Below are 13,663 nucleotides of genomic sequence, written 5' to 3'. Positions count from 1 at the left end.
AGAGGACAATATTAAAATAAAATGAAGCCACGTAAGAGTGGTGGTGCTAAATTAGTGTAAGGAAAGTAAAAGTCCTACATAGTCATGTACTACATATATACTACTAATAAATAATAATAAGCCCATAATGCCTGAAATGATAAAGTTAGCATACTTCCATTTATTTGAAATGGTGCATCACATGAGAACTGTGGCAATGGGGCCTGTTTACGGCCTGGATGCAGGAAGGAGGAGGGGCGGGGCCTGGGAGGAGGCGAGACGTGAGGATGGAGAAGGACCCGGATGCTGATGCGAGTGATGCGAAGGAAGGAAGAGGGGAGAGAAATCATCGATTTACGTCAAGAAAAGCGAAGGAAGTGTGATACAACAGGACGTACAAACCCCATAAACCATCAGCGGGAGCCAAAGTGGTCGATATTCGCGCGGGGATATTTTTATTCGGACGTGTGTGTTCAGGGGAAGAGGAGAAGATGCTGCGATATCGGCTGGTGCTACTCCAAGGGATGTAGAGCCGAGTGCTTAGCAGGCAGACAGGGAGGGGAGGAGGACTTTACACGACGCTGGAATGCTATTTTCTCCACCTATTCAGGGAATGAGGCGTCCGTCGCCCGACAAGTGTACACGTTTCTCGGAGGCGAACAACTTAAGGCGGTGTTGCTTCTTTTGACAGGCGGCCGCTGGTTAAGTCGCCGAAGCTAAAGCTAGCCTCGCTGCTGTGTGGGAGAGCGGCGGCGAGGCTACACCACTAGCATGTTGCACCTGTAAGCGGACAAAAATAGGCCTGACACGAAGATAAATATTCACCAATGCTGCGACATATCTGCTTTGATGCTTCAATGTCATATTTCTAAAGATATGATACGTGAAAGATAAGATTATAGCTATCGTCAGCTGTATGGAAGGATGCTCTAATACAAATAAGCTAATGTTCAACTAATTAGTTTGCCATGTTTACATTTATGCCTGTGTTGTATCCGTGTGTCTGCTTTTATCCATCGCTACCGAGCTGGTCAGCCGCAAACAACAAGCGTAAGTAGTCAGGTTTTAAATGGAGATGATAGATTTCTCTCCATATTCGCAGAGTATCTCCAGATATGACCATAACGTCTGGATAAGATCACAGTAATCGCAATAATAGCTGTAGTGTAGTGTGCCTCAAGTCAGAGCAGTATGAGTAAGGAGCTGTCTCTGAGTCAGTCCGCTCAATATGTCGGGCCCTATCGACTGGAAAAAACACTGGGAAAGGGGCAGACAGGTGAGCATGTCGTGACGAAATGGTAATGCCACAATTTGATGCGCAGCTAACTCCATCCCTTGGCATTTTTTCTTCTGTTTTAGGACTGGTAAAGCTGGGCATCCACTGCATCACAGGTCAAAAGGTCGCCATTAAAATCGTCAACCGGGAGAAGCTGTCCGAGTCGGTTTTGATGAAGGTAGAGTTTGAGAGTCACTCACAATGACAATACTACTTCAACATTACTTCCTCGCTATATAACAGGTCGAGAGAGAGATTGCCATCCTGAAACTCATCGAGCATCCGCACGTGTTGAAGCTGCACGATGTTTACGAGAATAACAAGTACCTGTGAGTTCCCACTGCATACCTGTTGTACCTGTTGCTGCTTTTGTTTGAGTACCTACAAATGCTGTGAGACTGGCCTTTATACAGTATTCACTAGGGATGCTCCGATCAGGGTTTTGTGCTTCCGATACCGGTACAATAATCCATGAGTGAAATCGGCCCATACCGATCACATATTTGACATACTTTTTCAAAATCACTAGTCACGTATACATGGACCCAAATATTCCAATTCCATTCGGGTTATTTGCTCAAACTGAAAGAATGTAACCTTTGTATACACCTCATTCCGAAAGAAAAGTGTCAATCCGAATGAATATATAATCGGATTCACAGGGGTGGAATATTCCTTTCCCCAATCCGATTGAGGTATCTTGTACCCGCTTAAACGGAAAGTTGTCAGACTGCGTTCTTCTTCATGGTGTTTTTCTTCTTCTGTTGTTTATTGGCGGTTGGCAAGCAGCTTTGGTGTGCATTAGCGCCATCTGTGGAACAGAATCTAAACCCTTCTATACGCCATTCACAAGTCCAGTTTTATTAAAAAAGAAAATACATATCTATATAAAACATGTGCCGAGCTTAATTATAAAATATTAGGAAGATTGAACTTTATCTTTTCCTGTTCCCGGGGTGCGTTCTTTCAGCGAATGCTGAGATATGACGTAACACGCAGCTCCAGACGTTGTTTGATTTAAAAAAATGGAGGCGAGCAATCGGCACTGGACTGCTAAGGGAAGTTTGTTTTTGATCCAAACTAAATTCCAAGACTGGACGAAGGAAAAACTGGCAATACGGAGTTATTCCAACAAGTGAAAGAAAAACTGGAAGAAGTCGGTATCACATGATGTTGGTGTTTACGTTTTACTGGGCATGCCCCATTGACTATTCTGGTTGATTATAGCGGCGCATGTAGACACGCCATTGGAATATTCCTTTCCATGTATACCATTGCTTTCGGAAAGGTCATTTGGAAAGATTCCATTGGGCTTCACTAGTGGGTGACACATTCACAGCTGCTTTACTCTTCGGAACTACTTTGATAGCCCTAAATTCCCTCCAAATCTAAACCATGGGAGGCTGCCGATTGGTTTCCCTGGCAGGAGAGGGTCGCTATAGGCTGGAGGTTGCAATGGGGGTGGAGCTGATCAGCGGATGTGATCGGTGTTATAAAGACCGGCCATATGCCGATACCGTGCTTTGTCACAGAAATCGGCTGATACTGATAGGTGGCCGATTGATCGCTAAAGAAAAGTTAGCTGGCGCTCACTTTTGATTGGCACATTTGGAAAGTATTGATTTAACAGTAGTTTAGTATTGTTGATTGTATTGTGCATCCAACTGAGAGCTACCTTGGCCATTTTCTATACAACTCTTGTTTTGGATCATGGAGGTGTACCTAATATTATGTGCGTCTGTCTGCAGATACCTGGTATTGGAACATGTGTCAGGAGGAGAGCTGTTCGACTACCTGGTAAAAAAAGGCCGCCTGACTCCCAAAGAAGCCAGAAAGTTCTTCAGGCAGATCATCTCTGCTTTGGACTTCTGCCACAGTCACTCCATCTGGTTGGTTCTTACATTACAAATGTTTTCACTCCTCGGTCTTGAGTCATTTGTACCGATGGTCACTTAGACGTGCTGTAATGGACGCCATCCTCTCTCTCTCTCTCTCAAGTAATAATTCATATAGGAATTGTTACTTGATTTTACATTGTAATTAAATGAAAAAGCACTGTACAAGCAGCATTATTTATGCATTGATGTAGCCACAGAGACCTGAAGCCTGAGAACCTGCTGCTGGATGAGAAGAACAACATCCGTATTGCTGACTTTGGCATGGCGTCTCTCCAGGTGGGAGACAGTCTGTTGGAGACCAGCTGCGGGTGAGTGCAGTCAGTAATAATCTGCTCTTAAAAAATAGTTTGAATGCTGAATATAATAATGCAAACCTGTATTTCAGATCACCACATTATGCTTGCCCTGAAGTCATACGGGTATGTGACATTTCATGATATTTGTCAGCGGCAGAAATAAATAGTGATGCTAAGGCTCATGTAGGATTCTTTCTTTGGTAGGGAGAGAAGTATGATGGAAGGAGAGCGGATGTATGGAGCTGTGGTGTCATTCTTTTCGCTCTGCTTGTGGTAAGTCTTGATGTCGTTCACTGTTTGACCCACATATTGACCACATGATTTTGCACTCAGGGCGCCCTCCCATTTGATCATGACAATTTACGGCAGCTCCTGGAGAAAGTGAAGAGCGGCGTGTTCCACATGCCGCACTTCATACCCCCGGACTGCCAGTCTTTGCTCAAGGGCATGATTGAGGTCAACCCTGAAAAACGACTCACGGTAGGTGACTGACTGAAGTATTGAGGGACACCTCTTAAATAACTCATTCAATCACAGCCATTTTTAAAAAGACAACTAACTCCTTCCGGCCATTGTAGACCATTTGACTGATTTTTCAAGGCACATAGAAAATTGTGTTCTATGGTTATATAACCATATAACACAACCATAACCACGGCGGACGAGTGGTTAGCAAGAAGGCCTCACAGCTAAGAGACCCGAGTTGAAGTCCATCCTCGGCCATCTCTGCGTGGAGTTTCCACACATTCCAAAAACATGCTAGCTTAATTGGCGACTCCAAATTGTCCATAGGTATGAATGTGAGTGTGAATGGTTGTTTGTCTATATGTGCCCTGTGATTGGCTGGCCACCAGTCCAGGGTGTACCCCGCCTCTTGCCCAAAGACAGCTGGGATAGGCTCCAGCACCCCTGCGACACTCGTGAAAATGGATGAATGAATGAATAAAAATGGCTGTTGGAATGTAAATACATATACTGCATATATAGCTACAGTACTACAGTAAGAGTATTGTGCCGCATCAACCAGACAATACACTACCAATGTATGATGCAGAATATTAACCAACTACTATGCAAGCTCAAAAGACTCAGTAAGTGGTATGAATGTGAGGTGTGAATGGTTGTTTGTCTATATGTGCCCTGTGATTGGCTGGCCACCAGTCCAGGGTGTACCCCACCTCGCTCGAAGTCAGCTGGGATAGGCTCCAGCACCCCCTCATGAGGATAAGCGATAGAAAATGAATGAATGAATGGTTATATAAACATGGATGGAACCTACCAAAAAGGAGATTTGACTCTCGCTTTATCTCATTAAAAAAAGGTTTTTTTCGACTTGGGGTGCTCCAATTAATTGGTAAGATCCCCTCCGCTGATCCATTCCGCCGATTAGCTCCGCCCCCGCTGCAACACCCAGAACAAGCATGTCTTCCGTGTGTGGGACTCCCTGTCTCTATGAGAGTGATATAAGTTTTGCACCCTACGAAACGTCTCACAGGGGTGCCGTTTTGAAACACTTTAAATTGGTGCAGCATTTGGGGCCCAACACTTGGCAGGGTGTGGTGAGTTTAAGGCTCGCAATGTGATCCTCCATCAGGCAGCGCCTAGATCCCAACTTTTTGGGATCCCAAATCTTTTAATCCCAACATTTTTAATGCAGGAGGAACTTTTGTTGTGTGCGGGGTTGACCCCTAATATAGCTAGTGGTACATTTAAACATTTACACTGCATATATGTGATTGGTATTGGTATCAGTCGATTTCACTCATGGATTATCAGTATCGATAAATTGTGCTTATTCTCGCTGTCATATCATCATCGTCATAAACCATAAAAAACCTAATATTACTTTCCCCTCTTGTCTGTCTTGCAGCTTGATACGATTCAGAAACATGCCTGGTATCTGTGAGTATACGGTCGCTCTTCTGTGAAGTATTCTTTTGAAGTGATATTTAGTCACATTCATGATACGTCATGTCACATACTGTATGTGTGTGTGTCCCAGGGGTGGTCGTAACGAGCCTTGCCCCGAGCAGCCTCCTCCCAGGAGAGTGTGTGTGAGGCGAATCTTATCCCTGACTGAGCTGGACCCAGATGTGCTGGATAGCATGCACTCACTGGGCTGTTTCAGAGACCGGGTCAAGCTCACACGTGATTTGCAGTGTGAAGAGTAAGCCACTCTTTTGTCATTATTTTTTAACTCCAAATATGACAAACGTGTCACTTTGTGGCCAGTTGAACCCCAAATGACATGACATATTAAGTTAGGATGTTTTTGGTGCCATCTGGTCTTTATTAAGCCTGCTCCAAACTGCCAAGATGAGTTTTTACACACGAGTTTGGCCAAGGCCTTAACTCTTGCTTTATAGTGGATTCCATTTCAAGGTGCATTCTTTACAAGCGCTTGCTATCTTTGCTAAATTGTGGGTTTAATTTATATTTATATTCTGTAGGATTGAGGAGTATAAATGTTTATAGATGAAGAGAAGCAGCTTAATAGAGCCGGCACAAGAAAACGCTGACTGCTTAGTGGGCCGACATAATAGCTAATAAAAAAGCAAGCTGTTGACTTGTAGGGAAACAAGGGAGGCTGTAAATGACTGTTTGGACTTGTGCAGCCATTCCGAAAAACAATGTAGGGCCAAAAAAATGAAACCATTAAGGTTCTTCTTTTGAAAACATCAAAATAAAGTGATGTTACTGTATAGGAAGATAATCTCATTGTCTTTGCTGGAAGTTTTGACTGACTGGCTTTCAGAAGAGGCCAGATGGTGGAATTTTAAGAGATTAGACTTCTCCATTTTTGGTCTTTCTTTTACACAACTGAACTCTGAAACCACTGTGTCCCATTTGTTGTGTTTTTTTTTCCCTTCAGAGAAAACCAGGAGAAGATGATTTATTATCTACTGCTGGACAGGAAAGAGCGCTACCCCAGCTATGAGGACGAGGACTTGCCTCCACGCAATGATGCCGGTCAGTCATTAGGCGGCAGCATAGCTTCACTCTTTAAGGGAGGCTGCATCTAAAGCTTCTACTTTTGCCTTCAGCATATCCATCCATTTTCTATACCGCTTATCCTGACTAGGGTCATGGGGTATGCTGGAGCCTATCCCAGCTGACTTTGGGCAAGAGGCGGGGTATGCACTGGACTGGTGGTCGCCAGCCAGCATGGTGCCCAGCAGAAGAACTTATTTATCGGTGCTTTGTTTTTCAGGCGGGCTGCACGGCGGTCGAGTGGTTATCACACTGACCTCACAGCTAGGTACCCCGCCTCTCGCCCGAAGACAGCTGGGATAGGCTCCAGCACCCCCGCGACCCTTGTGAGGATAAGCGGTAGAAAATGAATAAATGTTTTTCAGGCTATGTTCGGCCGAACTACACCAAAACAAAATCCTTAAACTTATCCTTATCCTTAAAAACACTCGGAAATTACAAAACTGTTCAACAGTACACATAACTGCCAGGTCACAGTCAGCTGGGATAGGCTCCACCATACCCCCGCGAGCCTAGTTAGTATAAGTGGTATAGAAAATGGATGGATTTCATCTTCTATATTTTATCATTGGAATCGTTCTTTTTACTCATTACTTATTAATTATTATGGATGTTCATGTAAACATATGCAAATCTGGACTTTTCAATGGCTGCTGTGCAGATCCTCCTCGAAAGCGGGTTGACTCGCCCATGCTAACGCGACACGGACGCTGCCGCCCAGAGAGGAAGAGCCTGGAGGTGCTGAGTGTCACTGAACAGGGGTCTCCCACACCTCCGCGCAGGGCCCTGGACACCGCACACAGCCAGAGGTACCGTACATCAAAACTCATATTCTTTATGGAATACAGCAAAATATACATTTTGATGAATGGACTATTTTGATGATCCGTCAGGTCTCGCTCTGTGAGTGGAGCTTCCACTGGTCTCTCCTCCAGCCCTCTTAGTAGTCCCAGGGTAAGACTCAGCTGTTGCTGTGAAAGTTGCTGGCAGTGGCTGAACAAATTGCCTATATCCATTGGTAAAATTTTATTTTTTTTATGTCCCTGATGTGAAGTCAATTATTTTATAATTCTGTAGCAAATTTTAAGATGTTTTATTAAATATCAAACCACTCCCGAACTACCAGATACATCCCATGTGTCAATCTCCTCAAATTATCTGAACATTATCACAAATCAAGCTCCTCAGATTAAAACCTCACTGTGCAGGTTTGTGTGACATTTTCACTTTTCTATTATCCTCATGTCACTTCTCTTTCATATCTTGCATGAACAGCTTATTGCACAATAACTAATATGTGTGAGTAATTGGGAGAGTACAGTAACGGAATCATTGCGCCTGTCTCTGTCACAACTGTCACTGTACGATATAACTGTTTTGGCACGGCTAGACTTTCATTGGACACTTTCACGACTCACAAGATGCAGTCTTCTGTCATGAAGCATGATATTCATTTCCATCCTTCTTTCTCCATGTTCCATCCCCTCTCTTTCTTGTTTTCCATTTGCCCCCACTCCCACAAACCCCACTCCCCAGTCCTATCAAAGCCCCATCTTCACTTTCAGCCAATCAGACGTCACCTCTGCTGCTGTTACCCCCCAAACAAAGGAGCCCAAACAGGGAAGCGCCACGACACCTCGCTCAGCGCGGGCTCTCAACAAGCCCAAAGCTCCCCCCAATCCAAAGACCCAGACCCTGCCCACCAAGGGACCCGCCGAACGGCCTCACCTCCAGCCCATCAAATCCCTGCCTCTGCACAACCCATCCTCCCGCTCACCTTCCCCTTCTCCGCTTCTCTCACCCATCCCCCGTTTCTTCTTCCCTTCGTCATCTGTCCTAAAGTCCGTGACTAAGAGCTTGTACCCAAACTCTGCCCACTCTGTGCCACAGGTCACACCCCAGGGCTCTCCGTTGCCCACGCCCTTGGGCACCCCTGTCCACCACCCTCACCACCCTTCCTCCACCCCGCCCTCCTCCTCATCCTCCTCCTCCTCCTCGCGGGCAGAGGGAGGGGGCGGGGTGGGCTCTCTTTCGCTGACCCCGCCCTCCAGCCCAGGAGGGGGAAGCGGGATTGCGTCCAGCAGCTCCGCCCATTGGAGGACTCGCCTCAATTCTTTTAAGAACAACTTGCTGGGCTCACCTCGGTTCCATCGCCGCAAACTGCAAGGTGAATGACCATGTAGACTATAGGATATGTGTGCACCAATTCTATCTGTAATACAATATCCGGAATACCACACAAATGTCACAATTCCTGTCTCTTTTAGTTCCGACATCAGAAGACATGTCCAGTTTAACACCAGAGTCCAGCCCTGAGTAAGTCACCCTTTATGCATTAGCAAAACCTTCTTCTGCTTCATTGATTTCTGCTTCTCGTGCCCCGTCAGACTGGCTAAGAAGTCGTGGTTTGGCAACTTCATTGGCCTGGAGAAAGAGGAGCAGATCTTTGTGGTGATCAGAGACAAACCTTTGAGTTCTGTCAAAGCCGACATCGTCCACGCCTTCCTGTCTGTAAGTACCTAATGTTCTGTCATGTACCACCAGGCTCACTGTCTAGGCCGTATTCCCATTCACTCTCTCAACGTATGCACTTCATTTCAGTTTTTATATCTGTGTCCTCTTTATTTCAGTCTTGCTCACTCGTGGCACGTTGATGAATCACTTTGCTTTCGCCCACGGCTCACTCTTTCTCTCTTCTCCTCACCCTCACCCTTTGTCTCCCTTTACTCACGTCGGCCCTTCGTACTTCTCCCGCCTCGTAAGTCTGTCGGTCTCTCTGCTTCTTCTCTGTCTCCCCACCATGCAGATCCCATCGCTCAGTCACAGCGTCATCTCCCAGACAAGCTTCAGGGCCGAATACAAGTCCTCCGGCGGCCCTTCCGTCTTCCAGAAGCCCGTCAAGTTCCAGGTGGATATTGCCTTCTCCGAGGGCGAGAGGGAGCGAGACCGGGAGAGGACCGAGAGGGAGGGCAGGAGGGAGACAGGGATCTACAGCGTGACGTTCACCCTCATATCAGGCAAGTTTAGTGGTCTGAAACCAAGCATTCAGAGCCATCCCCAGGGTTGACTTCCAAATGCACAACCCTAATTATCTGAAAACTTTGGCATTGTTTAACATAAGAATACAACATTCTCACAACATTTATAGGTAAGAAAAGTGGAAAAAGCATAATAGGTCCCTTTTAACATTTCTGTGCGTACTTAGGTCCAAGTCGCAGGTTCAGACGAGTGGTGGAAACGATTCAAGCCCAGCTTCTCAGCTCCCATGATCAACCCCTGGTGCAAGCCTTATCTGGTGAGATTATGCATGCATCATAACAAACCCTATAAATCAGGATGTATACAGGTGCATCTCATTCATTCATTCATTCATTTTCTACCGCTTATCCTCACGAGGGTTGGGGGTGCTGGAGCCTATCCCAGCTGTCTTCGGGCGAGAGGCGGGGTACACCCTGGACTGGTGGCCAGCCAGTCAGTCATTAGGCGGCAGCATAGCTTCACCTTTTAAGGGAGGCTGCAGCTAAAGCTTCTACTTTTGCCTTCAGCATATCCATCCATTTTCTATACCGCTTATCCTGACTAGGGTCATGGGGTATGCTGGAGCCTATCCCAGCTGACTTTGGGCGAGAGGTGAGGTACACCCTGGACTGGTGGGCGCCAGCCAGCATGGTGCCCAGCAGATGAACTTATCAGCACTTTGTTTTTCAGGCGGGCTGCACGGCGGTCGAGTGGTTATCACGCTGACCTCACAGCTAGGTCAATTCCACCCTTGGCCATCTCTGTGTGGAGTTTGCATGTTCTCCTCGTGCATGCGTGGGTTTTCTCCAGGTACTCTGGTTTCCTCCCACATTCCAAAAACATGCTAGGTTATGGTTAGGTATGGCCTCTCGCCGGAAGACAGCTGGGATAGGCTCATATCACAATAGGCACAATCACAGGGCACATATAGACAAAGAACCATTCACACTCACATTCATACCTATGGACAATTTGGAGTCGCCAATTAACCTAGCATGTTTTTGGAATGTGGGAGGAAACCGGAGTACCCGGAGAAAACCCACGCATGCACGGGGAGAACATGCAAACTCCCCACAGAGATGAGGGTGAAAGGGTGGAATTGAACTCGGGTCTCCTAGCTGTGAGGCCTGTGCGCTAACCACAAATGTAAGCCCTCACTGTATTGCATGTGTTCATAGACCTTAGACAGACTTTATTGATCTACAAGGTTGCAGTCGCTCAAAAAAATAACTCTTAAATGAATGAAGTACCAAGAGTCTGCTCAAGCCCTTATGTAGACATTAGAACTGTTCTTTCAGTCCAGTCTACAGTTCATGTCGACTCCCAAGTACTTGTAGTGGTCCACTACTGCCACACCCTGGCCCTGAATGCTGATGAGCTGTAGACCATTGTAGTCCTCTCCATATTGAAGTCAATCATTAGTCAACCACATTCAGGAGGTGCCTTGCCAGGGACCAAGTCAGTGATCAGTGTCCTGTACCTCACCTCTTGTCCATCTCTGATACACCCAACCACTGGAGGGTCATCAAAGAACTTCTATGTCAGGACCCAGAGCTGTACTGGAAATCAGAGGCGTAATAAGAATCACTCATAAGAGTGATTTATTTTTTTTTGTTCTCGTCTGCAGATCCCTTCCCAGATGAGAAGAACGGGCGACCCCACAGGACCCCCACCCGCCAAAACTCGAGGCGCTCAGAGGGTGGGGGCGACAGGTGCGAGTGGGGAGACCGAGCAGATGGCGGAGGTATAGGAGGCAGCGGGGGAGTTCTGCAGCGCAGAGGCTCAGCGAAAGAGAGAACCCGACTGCTGTCCACCAACGGAACCCAATCTCAACCGTAGGTTAGAAATTGAACCCACGCAGCAGGATGCCCGACCGAGACTCTTAACTTCATCTCCCAGCATCCCTGCGAGCCGCAAGCTCCTGCTATTCTTCCTTGGTGGAAGCGGAGGTGCTAGGTATTAGCAAGGATTGAGCCTTCCCGTCCATCATGCTTTTGTTTTTAACAATTGTCTTGATCCTTTTGGAGTACTTGGATTCCAACCCTGAAATTTAAAAAAAGATGGGATCACCCTTTAATGACAACATAATATGTGAATGAGTAGTTCGGTATCCATCTTAGATACAGCTTCTCAAAATCCAAACTAGGAATTTTGAAGTGCTAATGTGCATGCCAGTTAGCAAATCAGCCTGATAAAGGATGCTGATACGACCCGATAGCATTGTACTCCAGCATCAGATACCAAAAAGAATTAAGTGTGTTGTGTGTGTTCATGTCACTCTCAGGCAACAAGCAACAACTACTCCATATTGAAAGACACGTTGCTGTACTGTATGCCAGCGGCAAATTAAACTGGAGCGTTAGCATCCTTTAGCCTTCTCATAGAGTGGGCTTGAGCTGATCTTCTTAGGAAGACAGCATCCGACACTGACTCAAACAAAACCAACCAAGTAAGCTAAGTATGTGAATGTGAAAAATATATTTTGATTTTGTTCTTATTTATTTCCTTTGAGGACATACAGTAATAGCAGGAAGGAGAGAACATACTGGAAAGTTGAAGCTACCTGGTTATTATTTTTTTTGTTTGCTATTTCCATTCAGAGACAATATGAACTAATGCATATACCGTTTTTTGCATCGGACCCCTGTTGCTCTGAAGAAAAGTTTTTGTTGTTGTGTTTATTTCAACAGAAATATGAACTTACTCTATGGAGAGAGGAATAACACTATGTGTGAATATTTCCATGAACCTCATCACAGCTGTTTGTCCCACATTGAAAGAGAATGACAGTCATGGCCTCTCTTGTCAAGCTTGCTTACCGAGTATTCCCGTCAAGGACACAACAGGATATTCATCTATCGGCTCACTGTATCACATTCCTGCTTGACCTGGACTTTGGAAAGAGGAGAGGCAAGCAAACGCTTTTCATAACACGCCGTTTATAGTCATCACAGCGACTCATACGGTCATTTGGTATTACTCAAGTACTCTATTAGATTAGCTGATACTCATCACTGTCTTCCATACAGCGCAATATGCAACAAATGTGCAGGATGTTGTTCGCGGAGTGCTAATTTATGACTTTTATGTTTTGTTTTGTCATATTTATTCACTTATACAGCCAAGTTTATTTATTTGCAAAGATATGCCAACAAGAGACATTTTCCATAAAATGTTATTTATTTCTATTATCTGGCGACCGCATAGGCCCCAGTTAACCCGTGACCCTCGTGAAATTAATAGATGGATGTTTATTTCTAGCTATTTTTATTTTTATGTCAAAGACATAGCAGTATGGAGAGATCTTTGTTTCTATTTATTGTAATTCACCGTGTTTATCTCTGGGAGATTGGTGGATGATGGCTGAGTAATAACGACGACCTGACGCGGATTCAACTATTAGGTCTGATCCACGAAAACTAACAAGGGAACCCTAAAAGGCACGCCAATTTAACAGACTCGCGTCTTGCTTTTTCTTCGTTTTGACTAATCTGCCCCCCCCTTCACATGTTGTGTAACACCTCATCAGCCAACCTCTACTCTTTTTATGATTGCTCACCATCATCATCATCATCATTCATCTTCACACACACACACACGCCACCTTCACTGTCATGACCCAACTGTGGCCAAGATTGTAAACTATTCTCCATCCATAAGGCTCAGTAGAATATGGTGTTTTAAAAAAAAAGAAATGTCTGTATCATAATTTAAATATAAAAAGTGCACTATTATAACTATTGCCTGTGATTAAAAAAAGAACAGTTCTGATTGAATTGATGGTCATAATAAGAGAGAGCCACCTTATTGTTATGGTTACAATAATAAACCCTAAATCCATGTGTGTGTGTGTGTGTGTACTGTAATTAATTATTTACTTTATTTGACTTTGTACCACAGTAACACATGAATGTGTAGTCTCATAATTTAAAAGATGTTCCATTAAAATCCATGGGAGAGAAAAATTTGGCTTTTTAAATATACTCACATTTTAGTCTCATGACCAAAAATGTCAGCCACTCAAAGCACTGTAAAAATATTATAAATATTTTTCCACCATAAATGACTATATACTTACCATTATGAAGTTTATGACAATAAATTTTGCTGTATGCTTCGGATAGAAAATGTAGTGCCATCTGGTGGACGAATTGTGAGGTTCAGTTGTTCAAAGTGGGCATAAGGATTTAATTAGTTTATTAAAG

At 44.9% G+C, this 13,663-nt stretch overlaps 1 protein-coding gene across 3 annotated transcripts; it reads left to right on the top strand.

Moving 5' to 3' along the window:
- Positions 1 to 272: 272 nt before the first annotated feature.
- Positions 273 to 13,234, top strand: brsk1a (BR serine/threonine kinase 1a). 3 transcript variants are annotated; one of them, XM_058062428.1, is made up of 19 exons: positions 273 to 1,255; positions 1,339 to 1,433; positions 1,499 to 1,584; positions 3,004 to 3,144; positions 3,345 to 3,461; positions 3,539 to 3,572; positions 3,654 to 3,722; positions 3,783 to 3,929; positions 5,320 to 5,351; positions 5,452 to 5,616; positions 6,322 to 6,419; positions 7,102 to 7,249; positions 7,334 to 7,394; positions 8,331 to 8,607; positions 8,708 to 8,756; positions 8,828 to 8,951; positions 9,247 to 9,457; positions 9,646 to 9,735; positions 11,086 to 13,234. In XM_058062428.1, exons 1-19 carry the CDS (start codon positions 1,171 to 1,173, stop codon positions 11,295 to 11,297), a joined length of 2,241 nt encoding a protein of 746 aa, XP_057918411.1. In that variant the 5' UTR covers positions 273 to 1,170; the 3' UTR covers positions 11,298 to 13,234. The 3 variants fall into 3 exon arrangements, with proteins under 3 accessions (XP_057918411.1, XP_057918409.1, XP_057918410.1); XM_058062426.1 differs by having other exon boundaries at positions 7,977 to 8,607; XM_058062427.1 differs by having other exon boundaries at positions 7,977 to 8,607; positions 9,204 to 9,457; positions 11,086 to 11,234.
- Positions 13,235 to 13,663: the final 429 nt, after the last annotated feature.

Source organism: Doryrhamphus excisus, chromosome 22, assembly GCF_030265055.1.
Source record: "Doryrhamphus excisus isolate RoL2022-K1 chromosome 22, RoL_Dexc_1.0, whole genome shotgun sequence".
In the NCBI taxonomy this organism is placed as follows: Eukaryota; Metazoa; Chordata; class Actinopteri; order Syngnathiformes; family Syngnathidae; genus Doryrhamphus; species Doryrhamphus excisus.
Note: the sequence above shows the minus strand (reverse complement) of the source record. Positions and strands in the feature narration are given on the sequence as shown.